This window comes from Monodelphis domestica, chromosome 2 (genome assembly GCF_027887165.1).
Source record: "Monodelphis domestica isolate mMonDom1 chromosome 2, mMonDom1.pri, whole genome shotgun sequence".
NCBI lineage: Eukaryota > Metazoa > Chordata > Mammalia > Didelphimorphia > Didelphidae > Monodelphis > Monodelphis domestica.
Window position 1 is genome coordinate 250,737,366 of NC_077228.1, and position 19,004 is coordinate 250,756,369.

Sequence of the window (19,004 nt, forward strand, 5' to 3'; positions counted from 1 at the left end):
TGGAATACATTTATTTAGCTTTGTATAAGACATTCTAGCTCTAGATCTCAACCTTTTCAAAGAGCAGTGAATTATTAAGTATCTTCAGTGGTTTCTCTGAGGAGTAGAAAGGCATAGAACCATCGTGTTGACTTTGGCCCTCTTGAACATGCTATAATCAACTAATGGAAAGAGAAAGATCTATCTTTCAGGACACCTTTAATTCCCTCCCCCACCTCAAAATATTTTTATCTTTGCTAACCCCACCAAAGAAATGAAATATCAATGAGTTATTCTGTAGTTTATTTCAAAGCATTTTAGTCAACAAAGTTGTATAAAATCAGAAAAGCAAAAAAGGTTGGGAGTCTGAGCATCAGAAGGCACTGAATACACATCTACAGTTGTTTGCCAATACAAGTCATTGCCAGACATTCCTTTGTAGCAGAGAAAAGAGGCTGCACCCAAATGAGCCCTGAGTGTTCATGGCCCCGGAGAATCTAGAGGCTTGTCATAAGAAAAGAAAAGGAGGGAGTATTATGAAGACTTTATTACAAAAGAAGGTAATAATAGCAGCCTGAGTACAAAAGCAGGTATAGGCTATTTATATTACACAGATTTATTCAATTCTCCATTTTACATTATCTTGTAAAATTGTTAACTGAGTTTTCCAGTGAGTAGGTTAAATGACTTAAAAATATAAGGAATGGTAAATACATAGCACCATTTTATAGATGTGGCCTAGTTGATCATTCATTTGGGCTGTGTCAACTGGTTTTATCCACTGAAAAGGGATATATACTTCAAAATTGCTAGTTGTCTTTCTGTATGGGTTCTAGTTTTCAAGGGGAGAACATATTCTTGGAAATGTATACATTGGAGATTTTAGTAGTTTATATTTAATCCACACAGCATATTTTTTTATGCTGTAGATTTATGCCCATTCAGAATTAGATGGGAATATTTTGTTTTCTAGATGAGGGGCAGTGGTACAGATAAGTGGGAAGTTTCAGGTGAAGGCAGTAAGGGAATGGAGTGGAAAGTAGAAAGAAAAAGATCAGGTGATCATTTGATTTCAAGGAAAAACTATAATGAAACAATAGATTGAACTTTGATTATACTATTAGTATTTGAACCTTCCTGGACACTTCTTTAGGATTTATCTCAAGGCATACTGTCAAGACAAAAGCTAACAATGCTATGTACTATGGATAAAGTGTTATAAATAGTTTTTTAAAAAAACATAGATATTATATACATATCAACACAGTAATCTCCCTCCATTTTTGTGGTTTGGTTTTGATTTTTTGTTATTTCTTTTTTGTGTGTTTCATTGTTTTCCTTTCCCCTTCCACAGGGATATCCAGAGTTTCCTATAGGCAGCTTGGGAAAGTTTCATTCACGTTTTCGCAAGATGACATAGATCACTCCGCTAGTGAGAGCCAAGGGAAGAGCTACCCAGGCCAGAATGTAAGCAAAGCCAAAGGCATATTCCATGTTGTGCTGCCACTCTGTGTGTTTCACTGTGTAGATTGCCGCTGCACTCATTACACAAAGGCCTGCAAAAGTAAGAGTCACAGGATATGAGAAATGAATCAACCTAAGAGTACACAATAATTTTATGGAAAGGTGAACTGAGTTAAGTCATTATATATTTATTGAGTTTTATTCCTGAATACTAAGGAATATATTAGGTAAAATAAGAAATACAAGTTGGAAATATCTGAGTTCAAAACCAATCTCTGATACCCACTGGCTATGCAAGACTTGGTAAGACCCAAGTTTTGGAGCAGGTGCTTATTTGTAGTTTCCTCCTTGAGAGCACCTACTAATGAAATTTGTAGGCCTGGTCTTAAAATGAACAAATTTTTAAAATATAACAAATAAATAAATAAATAAATAAACAGAAGATATAGCTTCTACTCTCTAAGGCATATTCAGCCTTTAGATTTCTTTAATTGTGGGGGAAACTGGTGAAAAAAATAAGATAATATTATGGGAGTCACCTGGGGAGGAGGGAGGCCCTGGATCTAGAAAAAAATGAAATTTGGAAAAAAATTCCTTTTGTCCATACCAAATAAACCCTAGATGAAGAATATCTCTTATATTCAACTTTATTGAACAAGCATTCCTGTTCATATTTCCAGCCCCTACATTGATGATATCACAGGTCTTGACCCACTAAAAAAGTGTCCAGAAAAAGCAATGTGCTAATATTCGGATCAAGTCATATATGGAGAACCTTGTTTAATTGTAGAGATCACACTTTGGGAAGGACAGTGACAAAATTTTCCCTAAGGAGAGTAACCAATGAAGACACTATGCATATGAAGATAATTTGAGGAAATTGGGGATGGTTACCTTGGGGGATGGGGGAGATGATAGCTCTCTTCAAATATTTGAAGTACTGTCATGTGGAAGAAGACTGGAATTATCTTTCTTGGTTTTAGAGGAGTGAACTAGAGAAAAGGTTGGAAGTTGTAGAAACAAATTTTGCTTAGTATGGGCAATAGCTTCCTAATGATCATAGCTGAGATGTTGTGGAAGGAATTATAGTTTAGTCACAAGTTGGACCAGATGACCTTTGAGATCCCTTCCAATTCTGAGACCCCCAAATTCTAAAAGTAGTCTCCAAGGAAAAGGAAGGGGAGAAGAAAGAAAATGCAGACAAATGAACAAGAGAGAAGACAGAAAGAAAAATAAAACTGCTTATTTGAAGGAAATGAAATTTGAGTTTGGAATGGCTATGCAATGAATGCACTGGATTTTCTAATTGGTATCAGTTTTGTCCACTTGTCTTCCACTAATGTCTAAAAGACTGAAGTAATTATCTGAATCTTACCTAAGGATGAATAGATACATGAAAAACTAGAAGGTAAAGGATCCTCTTTTCCCTTATCACCCCTGATAAGTATTCTCTGGTGAAGGGAGAAAAGACTTCACTTTGAGTCACATTATAGTAGCCTCTCCAGACCAGCATCCTAACAATGTCAGTTGCATCTTTGCTTAAGTAGTAGAGGGTGAAAAATTCACTGAGGTCAACAGCCCTAGCTTATGCCTGCACAAAGTCTACTCTGTTCACTACTAAAAACAAGGTCTGTGAGCTTCTACCAGAGATCCTATTATAAATTCAACATGCCACTGAGATTACTTTCATTCTAAATTTCCCAGATGGCTCCTAGGACCACCTACATTTAACCTCAATGCTATTTGAGCTATTTGTACACTGCTACTTTGTTTAAGCAAAATGCAGAAGTTGGAATATATTGAATTAATAAGGTCCAGATAGTTTTCTTTTTCTAGTTAGAGAAGAAAACTCCTACTCCATTGGCTCCAGTTAAAAAAGCTAGGCAATTGTCTTGAAACTCTAGTAAAATTAGAATCACAAACCCGCTACTATACTTCTTACTTGCAGAAAGTTGACTAAGAAAGTCTTGTTAACTGTTATTTGAGAAAGGAAGTAAGGGCTAATGATGCACTGCAATCTGAGTGACTTTTAGTTCTAATCTTCTGCCCTCAAGTATTTTTATACTGTTATTCTCTTTCTCTCAAGTCTCCACTCCCAGAAAAAAGAATTTCCTTTCTGTTGAGAAGAGAATCTTCTCTTTAATAAAATATGAAGTTATCACTTGGACAATTATCTACCTACCGAAAGGAGTAGGAGAGGTGACCACAGTGAAGAATGGTTAGAGAATGAGGTGCTAATAGTGTGCTGCCCAGAAAGGATGTTATAATAAGGATAAATCTAGGTAATAATGATAACAAGATAAAGTTAGGTCAAAAGCTGATAATATTGACAGGATTTCAGTTAAGAAATACATCAATTAGGTCCTTTTGAGGAAAATGGTAGCATCTGTATATCCCAGTTTTACTAGTCTATGGGAAATTCCAAATTGTAACCTCAGTCAACTGACAGAAAGTTTGGGTATGCATGAATATGCATGGTTTGTTAAGCAGAAAAAACACTTTCTATTTGTGTCTAAGTTTCTGGAACTGACAGGACTTTATAACTGAAGAGAACTCAATTTAAATAGATAGTTTAAAGACCATAAAAAGTAGATAAATAAGTTTCATAATTGCCCATATACTCAAATGGATCTGTGATGTCATCACCATGCATCACAGTGTCCTGCGATTTTTGTCCATGTCTTCCTGACAATTTTGCCACAAAGGGTCTATACAATATCCTGGGAAGCTTCCTCATTTTCTCCAAACATTTCAAGGGTACCAGTGCAACATATGTGCTAGTCATTGTTATACCTTGCTTTTTCCACATGACTGATCCATTCTTTTTGATAACATATATCTTCAAAAAAATCCCTTTATTTTCTTTTATATATATATTACAGTCTGCTCACATCTACCAAGAGCCTTATTTGGAATAATTATTTGGAAGCTGTGTTGAGACCATAGGAAATAATAATAATAACAATGTAAGATAAACCTTTGCTTTTGGGAGAAGATTGGAATCATTAATAGAGCTTTTCAGCTTCCTAAAAGGCAATCTAAGCTGCTCTTCTCTTATTTAATTCTGTTTCCAACTATTTATCTTGTCTAAGACATAAATAAGTAGGTAGGTAGGTAGACAGATGATAGATATATCAAAATTTGTTTAAACATTTAACAATTCCCCAGCTGATGGGCACCCCCTTATATTCTAGTTCCTTTTTTTCCCTTTTAATCTTCCCTTCAAGATCAGAAAGTTTGTTTTCCTTGTGACCATTTCCTTTCCAGTTCTATCCTTCCTCTTAACCCTCCTCTCCCATCCTCATTTATTTCCTGTATTTCTATAGGAAACTTTTGATGCATATGTATGCATGTGTTAACCCTTCTTTATCCATTTCATTTAAGAATGAGGTTCATCTGTGGCCCAAGGCCACCCCCCTCACTGTTTGTATTCTCTTCACAAAGTTCATTTATAAGAAATAGGAAGTTCTATACTTTTCTTCTTTTTTTCTACACTTCCTTTTCTTTTTCCTATTGAAACCTTCAGAACAAACCATTTCACACACAACTTCCTGTTTTCTTTTGTTTCATAATTTAGATCCTCAATATCCTTTTAAGATATCAAGGTTTGAAGAGACATTTGTTTCTCCCCCCCATTAGATTGTTAGTATTACATCATCATACACCCTCTTCCATTTGTACAAATAAATTTTCTAGACTCAGTTTTGCTTGTTTAAAGTTTCTATTCAATTTTGGTTTTCTTCCTTCCTTCCTTCCTTCCTTCCTTCCTTCCTTCCTTCCTTCCTTCCTTCCTTCCTTCCTTCCTTCCTTCCTTCCTTCCTTCCTTCCTTCCTTCCTTCCTTCCTTCCTTCCCCTTCTGTCTTAGAATCAATACTAAGTATTGGTTCCAAGGCAGAAGAACAATAAGGGCTAGGCAATTGGGGTTAAGTGTCTTGCCCAGGGTCACACAGCTGGGAAATTTATTGAGGCACCTAGCTACCCCAGTTCTGTTATCTCTGCTTCTCTTAGGCTCATCAGGTGTATGCTCATCTTTGCAGGTAATTTATTATTGGTTGAAAATCTATATCTTTTACCTTTTAGAATATTTTATTCTAAGATCTCCTCATATTTAATAGTAGAATCTATGAGATTTTATGTGATCCTGACCATGGATATATTGTACTTGAACTCCTTTTTGTATGCTCATAATCTAATGATATTGATCTTCAGGGTTCTTCTTAATGGTATCATATCATGACATGGAGACTTTGGGCACCTGAGCCATCTTGCTCTGAGACCTAGTATTGTACTTTCACCTCCTGGAACTACTCCTTAGCCCAACTTCTAAGTCCTCACTATTACTTTGCCGCGGAGAAAGGGGCTTTCTCAAGCAGAGGGACTATGGATTTATTTACTTGCTATGAAAATGGCTTGGGTAGCTGATTCCCTTCCTACTGACCATGGGTTGCTAGCTAACTTTTTATGGAGTTCTGGTTTGGAAGAAGTCACTGTAGCTTCCCACTGGATTTTTCAATTATTATTCTGTCGGGTGCAAATTTTAGGTGTTTTGGTTTCTTAAAGCAAACTTGAGTATATTAGGAATTATTCTTTGGGGCTTGAAATATCAGTCCCTTTGGAATAAGTATATCTCTTGAGTCCATAACAAAGGCACAAATATTGCAAATACCTAATCAACACACTTTTGTTTAGGAGTGTGACAAGGTCCAATTCTTGATCATCTTAATATGTGTTTTTCTGCTGCCAAATGAAGCTTTTCATCTGTCAGGTACTATAATACTACAGTTGTTGGAAAAGCTTGACATTGAGCTAGAACCATCATTGGAGAAAATAAAGTCACTATAGTTCACACTATGTAAATATTTATTTACAAATATTAAAAAATAAAATAAATAATAAATAAAAATTTAAAATTAAAATAATAGACTTACTAATCTATATCTAAGACAAAACTCCTATGACTCTCCAACCTACTGGTTCCCACCAACCCATCCTCTCAGTTAAAAACCTTACTTCATATTTTATTGAAAAATTGAGGCCATTTGCCAAGAGCAAACCTTCTTTTTTGATCTTCCTCATCTCATACCACCCAGATGCCTTCTGCTACTATTTCCTCACATGAAAAAGTGGCTCTTTTCCTTGCCTCTAACCCCTCTGCATGAACAAGTTGTCCCTTCTAACATTCCTAGTTTCCACATCAATCTTTTCCTTTCAGCTTCATTACTGTCCACAAATACACATATTTCTACCACATCCTAAAAAAAAAAACAAACCCAAACTTCACCTGATCCATCCATTCCCACTATCATCCAAAATCTTTTCTGCCCTTTGTGGCTAAACTCTTTGAGAAAATATATACAGGAGCCTCTATTTCCTTTCTTCTCACTCTCTTTTGATCTCAACATTCAACTGAAATTACTCCCTCTAAAGTTATTAATGATCTTTTCATTACTAAACTTAATGGCCTTTTCTCATTCCTTATCTTTCTTGGACTCTAGCCTTTAACACTGTTGGTCACAGGTTTCTTCTTGATAATTTAATCCCTTCTGTCTAGGTTTTCTTGACAATGTATGCATCTTATATATCTGACTACTCCTTTTTAGTTCCCCTTTGGATTGTGTCTGCTAACAATGGAAGTTTCACAGGGCCCTCGCTGAAGCTCTCTTTTCTTCTCCTTTTATACTGTTTCACTTGATGGTTTCATCAGCTTCCATGGATTCAATTAACATCTGTATGATGATGATTCTCATTTTTACTTATCCTGCCCTAACTTCTCTTTTAACTTTAAAACTCATATCTCTAACTGTACATTGGGCATTTTGAACTGAATGTTCTGTATATTTCTTAAATTCATCATGTTCAAAACTGAATTCATTCTCTTTCTCCCTAAACCCTTCACTCTTCCTAACTTTCCATCTTTTCAGTCACCCAGATTTGTGACTTAGATATCCTTAAATCTTCATTCTCTGTCATTCCTCATATACAATCTATTGATCTATTTCTAAGGCCTGTTGGTTTTTACTTTCCTTACATTTGGCACAATGCCCCATTCTCTTTTTTCCTTCTGCCAACACCCTGCTACAGTCCCTTATCACTATATGCCTATACTATTGTGACAATCCAATGGTTGGTCTGTTTGTGACAATTTTTTTCCCATTGTTCATTCAGATGTCAAAGTGAACTTCCCAAGTCACAAGTCTGATCATGTCATTTCCCTTTCAATAAATTCTGGTGAATTTATCTCTCTATCACCTCTAGAATCAAATATAACATCCTCTGTTTGGCACTCATGACCTGAGCCCTTCTCATTTTTCTAGTCTTCTTATATCACCTCCATCCTTCTCACCCCTGATCCCAGCTTCATGCTAGTATTTAATGATAGTGGAATTCCTGCTGTACCTCAAACAAGACACTTCATCTCTTGATTCTGGGCATGTTCATTTGCTGTTCCTCATGCATAGCATGACCTCTCTCCTCATCTCTGCTTCCTGGATTCCTTCAAGTCCCATCTAATATACTGTCTTCTACAGAAAGCCTTTCCCAATCCCTTTTAAATCTAATGCATCCTCCCCCCCCCCATATAGCTTGGTTGTACATAGTTATTTACTACATAAATCATTAGATTATGAGCTCTTCATGAACATGGACTGTCTATCCTTCTTTTCATCCCCAATGCTTAGCATGGGGTCAGGTACACAGTAGATGTCTTAAAAATGTTTATTGGGGGGCAGCTGGGTGGCTCAGTGGATTGAGAGCCAGCCCTAAAGACAGGAGGTCCTGGGTTAAAATCTGGCCTCAGACACTTCCCAGCTGTGTGACCCTGGGCAAGTCACTTAACCCCCATTGCCTAGTCCTTACCAGTTTTCTGCCTTGGAGCCAATATTGGCTCCAAGACGGAAGGTAAGGGTTTATATATTAAAAAAATATTTATTGACTGACTTGATTGTACTAATTCCAAGCTTGCCTTTTGAATGTGAATTTAATTTTCCATGTATATGAAAGGAACAGGGCCATTGGCATAGTGAAAACAAGGTTAATGAAAAGATACAACCCCTCATTTTAAATGAATAAATTGACATTCTAAGACATATCAAGCCCTTTAGAGTTTGGTTGGCTACCTCAATCCTCTGGAACTTAATGTCCTCTCTAGGTCTTAATAATGAGTCCCTTTCCCTGATCTGTTTTACAGAGGAGAAAGCTGAAGCTGATATTTATATTTAATCATCAAACAGCCTAAATGTGACTGATAAAAATAATTCATAATGGAATTATTAAAGGTACAAGAGTTGTCTTCACTGAATACTACCTACTATATAATTATGAGGCATCATCCTTTCAAACAGCATTTTCTTTCAAATTCAAGCATTTTCTTTAGTGTAAGTGCTTGCACAGGAGATGAGTATCCTTTGTTACAAACATTTGGGGAAGGTTAAAGACAAGTGATCTCTATGCTATGTTGGGAGATTTCCTAGTGTAAACTTCAAGAGAAGGCTTATAGAGGATGACCTTCTTGGTTTGAGTAGAAGTCCCGGATAATGGATTACACAAATTTTGAATTTCTTATCTGGACATGTTGTTTCACCCTAGAGCAATATAAATCAGGGATTATTTAATTTTTTCTTTCTGTTTCTGCATTGAGTAAATTGAATGAATAAAATCTGCTAATTCAATCATTTATATGCCTGGCTACTAGAGCATAATTCTAATTTTAATATTAGCTACTGTTTTCCTTTTTTGTTTATATTTCAGGAAAAGTAAACAAAAATGTAAATTTTTGCTTGTGTTTTCATCATCAGTTTTAATGGTTTACTATTTATAATTACTTGAATTTAGTTTAGATTTTGAGTGACCTGGAAAAACTCAAAGGAATCTGCAATTTTTAATACAAAAATACATCTTGATAATTAAAGTTAAGTGATATATTAGAAAGAAAACGGGTTTTGGAAACAGAAGACTAAGGTAGCATTGTGTAGTAGAAAAAATGCTGAATATGTTAGACCAAGTCCAAACTTTCACCCTACTACTAAGTACCTATATGACTCTGGAAAAAGGCACTTAGCCTCTCTCTGAGCCTTGATCTTCTTATATACAAAATGAAAAGTTTGGACTAAATGGCCTTTAAGGTCTGTTCCATGTTTAAATCTATTATCCTATGACACTAACTTTAGAATACCAGGCAAGTCCCTGCCTCTCTGGGCCTCAGCTTCTATTATTTATAAAATGAAGAGGTTGACTAGATGGCCTAGAGGACTCTTCCAGTTAATACAAAAATCTAGAAATATTTCTTTTTTTTTTAAACTTAAAACTTTTTTAAAATTTAGAATGTTTTTGCATGGTTACATGATTCATGATAATGACTCCCCCTAATAAATATTTCTAAAGGGAAGCAGGGAGTTGTTTAAAAAATTATTTTCAGGTATTATATTATTTCAGGTATGCATATTACACACATTTACAATATATTTGAATTAATGTTGAATTATTATCATGCTATGAAATCTATAAAAAGAAAACATATAATTTCCATATCTTGCTATGTATCTCAAATTATATCTCTTATGCATTTATCTTGCACCATTTTATTTGCTTACATGCCTTATCTCTTTCTTTACTAAATTATAAACTCCTTGAGGGCAGGAATAATATATATATTTTTTGTGTTGTTTATGGACTTATGTATTTAATTAAACCCTTGCCTTGGAACCTGGTTTCAAGGAAGAAGAATGGTAAGGTCTAGGCAAATGGGATTAAGCCCAGAGTCACACAACTAGGAAATGTCTGGTCAGATTTAAACCCACAACCTCCCTTCTACAGGCTTTGCTATCAATCTACTAAACCACCAAGTTGCCCCTGTAACACAGTGTTCTTTATATGATAGATTCTTTATAATGGACATTTAAAAAATATTATTTCATAGAAATTCAAAGTTTCAAAAGATTTCAGGGATCATTTTGATTCTTACCTGAATAAGTTCTTTTCTAAGATCCCTGATATAATGTATGCTTGAAGACCTCAAAGGATGAAGAATCAATTATTTCTTGAGGGAGACCATTACAGTCTTGGGCAGCTGAATGATTAGAAAGTTTTCCCTCTCATCAAGCCAAAATTTTTCTTTTCATAACTTCCACTCATTGTTCCTAGTTCTGCCTTTTGGTTCTAAGAACACGCTATGATATAGTGGAATGGAAAGGGGGTTTGAATTCACAGGGCCTGAATTTAAATCCCAATTGACAATAATTTTTGTTTAAAGTTCTTCAAAATCTGTACTACTCCTTTCTTTTCAGACTTCTTACACTTAGGGAGACTTAACATGCATGATAGGGCCTGCTACAAATGTATGTTATGCAACCTCAAATGGGCCCTCATTGCTGCTCAGAAGAGTTGTTACTTCTTAATTCATTATACTACTCTCCACAGCAGTTCTTCCAAGTTGTTTCATCCATCCTCAAACTTCCAATGGCTCTAACTCCCCTCATTCTCTCATCTGAGAACTTTGTCTCATATTTTGCAGGAAAAAAACTGAGGCTATTCATGGTGAGGTCCTTTTTCTCCTTTCCTCCTATCACTTAAGTGCTTTCTGTTACTTTCTCCTCCTTTACCCCTGTTTCTTATGATGAAGTGGCCTTATTGCCAAGGCTAACTCCTCTTTAAATGATTCCATTCTATCCCAACTCCTTTAACAGGTTGCCTTCTCTGTTATCTCTCTCTCTTTCACTTTGTTTCAATCTCTCCCTCTCTACTGGCTCAGTTCCTGTTGCCCATGTTTTCCCTATCCTGAAAAAAATCCTTATTTGATCATTCTACTCCTGTTATTGGTTATCCTATTTCTTTTCTGCCCTTTGTATCTAAAGTCCTAGAAAATACCATTGATAACAGGTTCTTCAACTTTCTCCCTTCTCACTCTTTTTTAAATCCTTACATTCTAGTTTTTGACCATATCATTTCACAGAAACTTTTCTTTTTTGACTTGAGATTGTTTTATTATTTTAATTAGTTCATATCAACAGTCCCAAAAGCCAGGATCACAATAAAAATTAGAGGCTTAATTGATTAATATCCAATTCATAGATGATCATCTATTTTAGTAGCAATTAAAGTTTAGAAGTTCTGACATAGTCAAAAAGGCTTCCGGTACAGGCCTAAGATTGAAATGTAAGCTTTACCGAGGAGCAATTTAGCTAAATTTAAAGAGACTCATCACCATTTTGACATAAGGGTTTTCATTTGAAATTTCAAAAAGACCTTCTGATGTTGAAACTGGGAGGTGTGGTGGGATAAAAAGTATCTTTATAGAATTGAAGCATTTTTGAATGAATATCATCTGTGCACTTATGTGGGTCTTTGTGTATCTACTTCAACATACATGTATTTGTGAAGCCACTACTAAAAAATTCCTATCTAAAATCTACTAGAATGTAAGCTATTTGAGCTAAAGGATTTTCTTATTTAAACTCTGTAACTCCTCTAGAGTAAGGTTATATACAGTAGGAATTATTATATGCATGTTAGGTTATATACAGTAGGAATTATTTAAGATTTATGTTCTTGGCAAATACATTTTATACATATTCTTCTCATTATGTAGTTTTAGTAAATGCTATTTTCTTTAAATAATTTTATTATTATTAGTTTACTTGTTTAATAACCCTTACCTTCTGTCTCAGTATCAATTCTAAGAAAAGTAGCAAAGACTAGGCAAATGGGGGTGATTCGTCTAGGGTCATCCATCTAGAAGTGTCTGAGGCTAGATTTGAACCTAGGTCTTCCTGACTCCATTTTAGGAACTTTGTCTATTGTACTATCTAGTTACCTCAAGTTGTAGTTTTAATAACAGTGACCTTTACTGTACCACTGAATTTTGAATAATGGCCTCCCTTTGCCATAATCCAACATGAGTGTTACTGTGAGTTAAAGAAGATAACCTTAGATGGGATTCTGCCTCTGGTTTGCTTATTATTGTTATTAACTATTACATACTTTGAATGTTATTTTTTCCTATTAACAAGCCTAAGTCTAAGTCAAGAATCTAAATTGTCAAATTTTAATAGAGACATAGCAATGAAATAGTTAAAGGAGTTGATTTGTATAACTTCATAAATATCTCTTTTTATCTGGTCACTTTCATCATTTTTCTTATTCATTTGTAAAGATGACAAGGAAAATAGGGTTAAGATCTAGTTTTTGTCATTACCCCCAATATCTAAGAGTGATAGATCAAGCTCTAAAGAGGCAGGTATAGGTTTGATATCCTAGAGAACTTGCAAACAATTAGGTCTGTTAAAAAATGGAATGGTTTATATCTAGGAAGAGAAGGTTCCTTTATATCATATGCTTTCAAGAAAGGACTAGATAACCATTAATCAGACTATATGTTGTGTTCAACTCTTGAAAAAAAGGGATTTTGTGAAAACTCAAACTGACATTTAGGGAACTAGACAGCATAGGTTTTCTGTACCCGTTTCTGTTTTAGTGACTTACTGAATTTAAGCAATGGAGTAATTTTATAATATAATAGCTTTTCTATCCATTAGACATTTTTCTGTTCTTTTATAGCTCCCCCAAATCATCTCCTTATCTCGGTATGATTCTTCAGCTACTATCTGAGACCTTTGGTAATTTATTATACATTGGTTTTTCTTTGTCTCCTCTTTTCCAATTCTTTGGATGAAAATGGGCACTTTTGTGTACATCAGACTGACTTAGATTTCTTCCCTAAGATTCAGTTGATATGACAGAATCCCCAAATTATGGAGTTAGAAGAAATTGGCAACCATCTGACCAGTCTCTGAGGATCTTTCTAAAAAGAAAATTCTTACTTGATTGTGAAGTAGAAAAGCTTTCTACTTAATGTCCTTGCAAGAGCAGGTGGCAGACTGGAGTTTGGTAACAGGCACATCTTGAGGGCAGGTACAACAGGATCTATTTCCTAAGCTTAGCAGGGGAAACCCTTCCCCACAGAAATTTATTAATGATTTCTTAGATGCCAAATTCAATGACCTTTTCTCAGTCCTCATTGTCTTTAACCTTCCTGTAGCCTTTGACACTATTGATCATTCCTCCTTGATACTTTCTTCTGTTTATATTTTTTGGATACCACTCTCTCCTGGTTTTCCTCTGACCTATCTGACCACCCATTCTCTTTCTCCTTTGATGTATCTTACTATATATTAAGCCTTTTGAACATAATTGTCCCTCAGGGTTATGTTCTGTGTTCTCTTCTCTTCCCTCTCTATACTACTTTACTTTGTGATCCCATCAGCTCTCATGGGTCCTGTCCTAATCTCTCCACTGACTTCCAAATTCATATCTCCAATTGCCTTTCAAACATTTTAAATTGGATGTCTAATAAGCATCCTAAACTCAATCCTTCCCTATTATGGGACAGTTCCTCCTTCTAGTCTCTCAGGCTCCTAACCAAGTAGTCATCCTGGATTCCTACTATCTCTCACCTCCCTTCCCTCACCTCCCATCCAAATTATTGCCAAGACATTCAGATTTCACTTTTATAATATCTCTCAAATGTGACTCCCCTCTCTCCTCTGATGCTGCCATCAATCTAGTGCAGGCCTTTGTCACCTCACACCTTTATTATTATAATAGCCTGCTGGTGGGTCTATCTGGTTCAGGTATGTTCCTACATTCCTATATGGAGTCTATCCTCCATTCAGTCACAAAATTCATTTTCCTAAAATTCAGAGCTGATCATATCATCCCCCTTCTCCCACATTCAATAAACTACAGTGTTTTCTAATTGCTTCCCCAAGTAAATACAAAATACTCTATTTGGCATTCAAGGGATATCCCTTAAAAACCCACTCTCCTCCTACCTTTCTAATCTTTTCTACACCTTACTCCCTAATACATAGAATAATTTATCCAGTGGCACTGGCCAACTGGTTGTTCTATGAGCAAGAAAATCCATCTCTCAATTTTCTCTGCTTCTCCTCCAAGCCTGGAATTTTCTTTTCCCTCCATTCTGACTACTGACCTACCTGGCTTCCTCTAAGTTCCAACTAACATTTTTCCTTCTATAGGAAAACTTCTATAACACCTCTTAATTCCAGTGCCCCCCCTCACTTAATTATTTTCTATGTGTTCCATACATGGCTTGTTTCATACATATTTGTTTGCATGTTTAGTCTCCCCAATTAGATTATAATATTGATAACAGAGAGTGTCTTTTGCCTTTTTTTTATCCCCACTATCTAGCACTGTGCCTGGAATATAGTAGGTGCTTTATAAACATTTATTGAATTGAATCTAGGTTCAAATCTTCATTCAGACATTTATTAGATTCGTGAACTTGGGCAAATCACTTACATTGCTTGCCTCAGTTCCTCCATGAAATTGGGATAAAAGTAGTACCTACCTTACAGGGTTGTTGTGAGGACAAAATGAGATTTACTTGTAAAGTGCAAACCTTAAAAATGATATAAATGCTAGCTAATTATCATTGTTGTTTTTATTATTATTAACCTTATATATAAAATATATACTTTTTTTCTGTAAGTCTCCTAAGAGCAGGGACTCTTTTGCTTTTTTTCTGGGTATTTTTTTAAGCTTAGCACAGTGTTTAACACATAAGTGTTTAATAAATGCTTGTTAACTAACTACTGGTTATGAATCTATTAAGTCAAATACCTCTTCCATATGAAAGTTCTTCAAATTTTTTAAAAGGTATTTAACATGTTCCTTCTTAGTTTTCTCTTATTTGGATAAATATACCAGTTTCTTTCACTTGATCTTCATATGGAATGGTGCCCAATTGACTCACCATCCTGGTTCCCCTTGTCTGGATCCCTAGTATTTTTCCTTGCTCCATTCCAGAGACCATTTGGGGATGTGTCCTAATTCCCTTTATAGTACTGTTCAAAGGCACCTAGGATCAGTACAATTATGTCTCATGCCTGGCTCCAAAGATTAGATTCTACATAGGAATATATTTTATGAAACAATGGCTAGCTGAGATCAGAACAAATAAACCTACAGTCTCCATCAGTTCTGAGGAATAAAGCAGCTAATGACTTACAATAGGGCAGTTACCAGAAAATTGGCTTAATAGCTAAGATTAAAAAAGCCACTTTTCTAAGTCTGCCTTTCTCAGAATATCCTTTCCAGATTTTGTCTTCACTTTCTGAAGAAGTAAAGAGTAAACCTTTACTTTCACATTCCAAAGATACCAATGATATCCCAAAGTATTCCAAATATTACTGGTTCTGTAATTGGGTGTCTGTATGTCTTCTCTTCTGACCCCTTGACCTTTTCCCCACAAACCCACCCATCTTGATATGGATATAACTTACCAGAGAGGATCTGGAAGATTCCAGTGATATAAAACCGTCCACCCTTGGTTAGAGTAAAAAGTTGGCAGAAGAACAGGAACAAGGAAAGGACACTGAATATAATGGAAAGGATCATGGTGGCTTGGACAGATTGCAGCCATTCTGGAGGGGAAAAGAGAGAAGATAGAAATATAATTAGGAAAACAAGCAATAGTTTGTTTCTGCCTGAAAGAGGACCAAAAGGATTTGGAGGGCTACTGTGCATTGTGCTAAATTGAACAATGACTAACTAGGAAATAGAAACTAGTAGAGTAGTCACTAATTGCTGGCACAAGCAGCTCAAGAAATATGTTGTCTAAGAAAAATCTGTGGCAAGAAATCATATTGCCAACAGGGAAACCAATAGCAGGACCTGATGAGGTTACAAATAAAAATCTCCAGAAAACTAGCTAAGCCATTTGTAAAGGAAATATTTTAAAATATATATTATATACTCCCTTGTCTTAATAAATAGACCATATAAAACATGATTTTACTTTTCAGCACACTCTTCCCCACTGTGTTCTTTTTATCCTTCTCGGCTTCATTGGTTATTCAGTCAATTAATCAACAATCATAAATGTTTACTATGTTCTAGACATAAAGTAAGGACATAACTAAGAGCTGAGGATACAATGGAAAATAAAAAAAACAACACTCCTTGCCATCAAGGAGCCTATAGTATAATGGGGGAGACAAAATACATAAATTCGTACATGTAGGATAAATAAAGAGTAGATGGAAAGTAACCTTAGAGAACAGGACATTGGCAAAGGATTCTTGGAGCACTTCTTTAGTATTAAAATGAATTTTAAAGGAAGCTAGAGATTCTAAGAGTTAGAGTCTAGGAGAGAGAACATTTCAGAAAAAGAAAATAGCCAGTGCAAAGTCAGAGATATAAGGTATTGTGTGTAAGGAATATAGCAAATGGGCCAGTATGCCTGGATCACAGTTGGTATATAGGAGAAGAGATTATAAAATGATTGGAAGGGGTCAGATTATAAAGAGCTTTGTAGACCAAAAAAAAGTTTTTACATGTGATCTTGGGAGTAATAGGGGGTGACTGAGTTTATTGAGTAATGTGACTTATGCCTTAGACAAATCACTTCTGGCAGCTAGATCAGAGCAAGGAAAGACAAGCAGGCTAAACATTTAGAAGGTTATTACACAGAGGGTGTTGACTATATGAGTGGAGAGGAGATATTTAAGAGACATGTTGTGGAGAAATAAAATAGAAGATGTGGCAAATTATTGTATATTTTGGGTTGATTGACAAAGAGCTGAGAGAGACTGATATCACATGGAGTTTGTGAACCTGGGTGACTAGGTGATTTGGTGATTCATTTTCTAGGTCATTTGGTGCCCTTGAGTAAAGGGCAAGTTCATAAAGGGTTGAGGAAAAATATAGAAAGTTCTCTTTTGGTTATTTGAATTTAAGATACCTGTGGAACCTGTAGTTCAATTTGATCTGATAGTTGGTGATGTGAGACTGGAGTTCAGGAAAGAAATGAAATATGGATAAATAGGTGTAGGGATCATTTGCATAGATATGATAACTGAGCCAATAAGATGAGGGTATAAGGATAGAACCTTGAGTTACCATCACTGTTAATGGGAGTGACATATTCAGCAAAAGGCACTGATGAGAGCCAAGGAAAGAGGTGATCTAAAACAGAGTAGATTCATGAAAATCCAGAGAACACTTATAGAAGATGAGAAGATGATTGCTTGATAATGCTAAATGCTGTAGATTTGGCAACTTTGGAAAGAAGAGTTTCCATTGAATGATGAGGTCAGAAGTCAGATTACAGAGGGTTTAGAAGAGAGTGAAAAGAAAGGAAACAAAGGCACCAATTGTAAATGATTTCTTGAAGAATTTATCAGAAAAGGTGAGGAGAGATATAGAATGCCAGCTGGAAGGCATAGTTGGCTCTCATGATGGTTTTTTAAGGATGATGGAAACAAGAATATTTGTAGCCAGTGTAGAAGGAGCTAAGAAGTAGATAGGGAGATTGCTAAGATTTGAAAAACATTTATCCTGATAGTTGGGGCAATCTGTTGGAGATTGGTTGTTGGACCCTTTGATCCATGTGGAGAGTTTGGGCTTGACGAGTAGAAGGACTAGCTCATTAGAGACTGGAGGAAAGTATGATGTTGATGGTAGAATAATTTGATGAGAGAAAAAGAAGATTTCAGCAAATGATCTCAATTTTGTGTGTGTGTGTGTGTGTGTGTGTGTGTGTGTGTGTGTGTGTGTGTGTGAAGTTTGAGGTGAAGTGAGTCAGATAGCCAGCTAAGTGAGGCCGTGGGAAGGAGTGGTATGGAAAGCTTGAAGAGAAAAAAAAAATTAGATAGCTGAAATTTGTTCTGACAGTCAGAGGTTAAGAACAGAAGGACAGAAAGAGTAAAATGTGGGAGTATACTAACTTTTGGGAAATATGTCCAGGTAAAAACAAAACAAAACAGTGTGGTCTCTGAGGAAAGTATGTGATTTGAAGGTTCAAAGTTGAGTTTTATGTCTATACAGATCTCAACTCTCTGACTTACAAGTTATGGCTCTTGGGGAATCAATCAGCACATGGTTTGTCCAGGTTTTTCCCAGCTAGTAACAAGCAGGTAAGACTCAAATCTCTTCCTGCCTTCAATTGTAATACTTTTCTATGTACTCATTCTTATAAAACTTCGCTCTAAATCTCCTCAGGCTCTTTCTAACCTAGTCAGTTCTCTACTGATCTTTTCACAGTACCCTGAGAAAAACCTTTTTCTAAAAGAGTAAATTTTACCTTGTGAAAATAATACTTTTTCTTTTTTTAAACTTAAAGGTTCTTAACCTGAAGTCTGTGAAAATTTTAAAATTTTAAAATTTAAATTTAAAAAATATTATGGTAACTATTTCAATATATCTGGTTTCCTTTGTAACTTATTTTGCAGTGTTCATAATGTAATGTACTCTATAATTTAAATATATTTTAATTTAGGTTGGTAAATAATAGGTAAATTTGCAGAGAAAAATATTTTGGCTCACTATATGGAAGATCTTTCTAATAATTATATTACATAGCATATGATAATTAAGTGCCTTATGTCTGCTTTTTTATTGTTTTCTTAACACTTAATATAAATATTTTATACTATTTACTTTTTCAAGTACTTATTTCATCTTTTCCAGTTAAAAAGTAGACTCTTTGAGGTCAGAGTCCAAGTCTCAATTGAGTATAATCTGTTTTGTATTTGTTTTGTTCT

At 35.3% G+C, this 19,004-nt stretch overlaps 1 protein-coding gene across 4 annotated transcripts in view; it reads right to left on the bottom strand.

Moving 5' to 3' along the window:
- Window positions 1-265: 265 nt before the first annotated feature.
- The window catches only part of PMP22 (peripheral myelin protein 22), a 49,405-nt gene continuing 30,666 nt past the window's right edge, over window positions 266-19,004 (bottom strand). For 3 of the 4 annotated variants that reach the window (XM_007483399.3, XM_056817476.1, XM_056817478.1), the window contains 2 exons: window positions 15,744-15,884; window positions 266-1,535 (listed from right to left, as the gene is read on the bottom strand). In XM_007483399.3, coding sequence (XP_007483461.1) covers window positions 1,372-1,535; window positions 15,744-15,884 — 305 coding nt within the window. In that variant the 3' untranslated portion in view covers window positions 266-1,371. Of the gene's footprint in view, window positions 1,536-2,337; window positions 2,436-15,743; window positions 15,885-19,004 lie in introns of all 4 variants that reach the window. The other variant, XM_056817477.1, reaches the window with a different exon arrangement.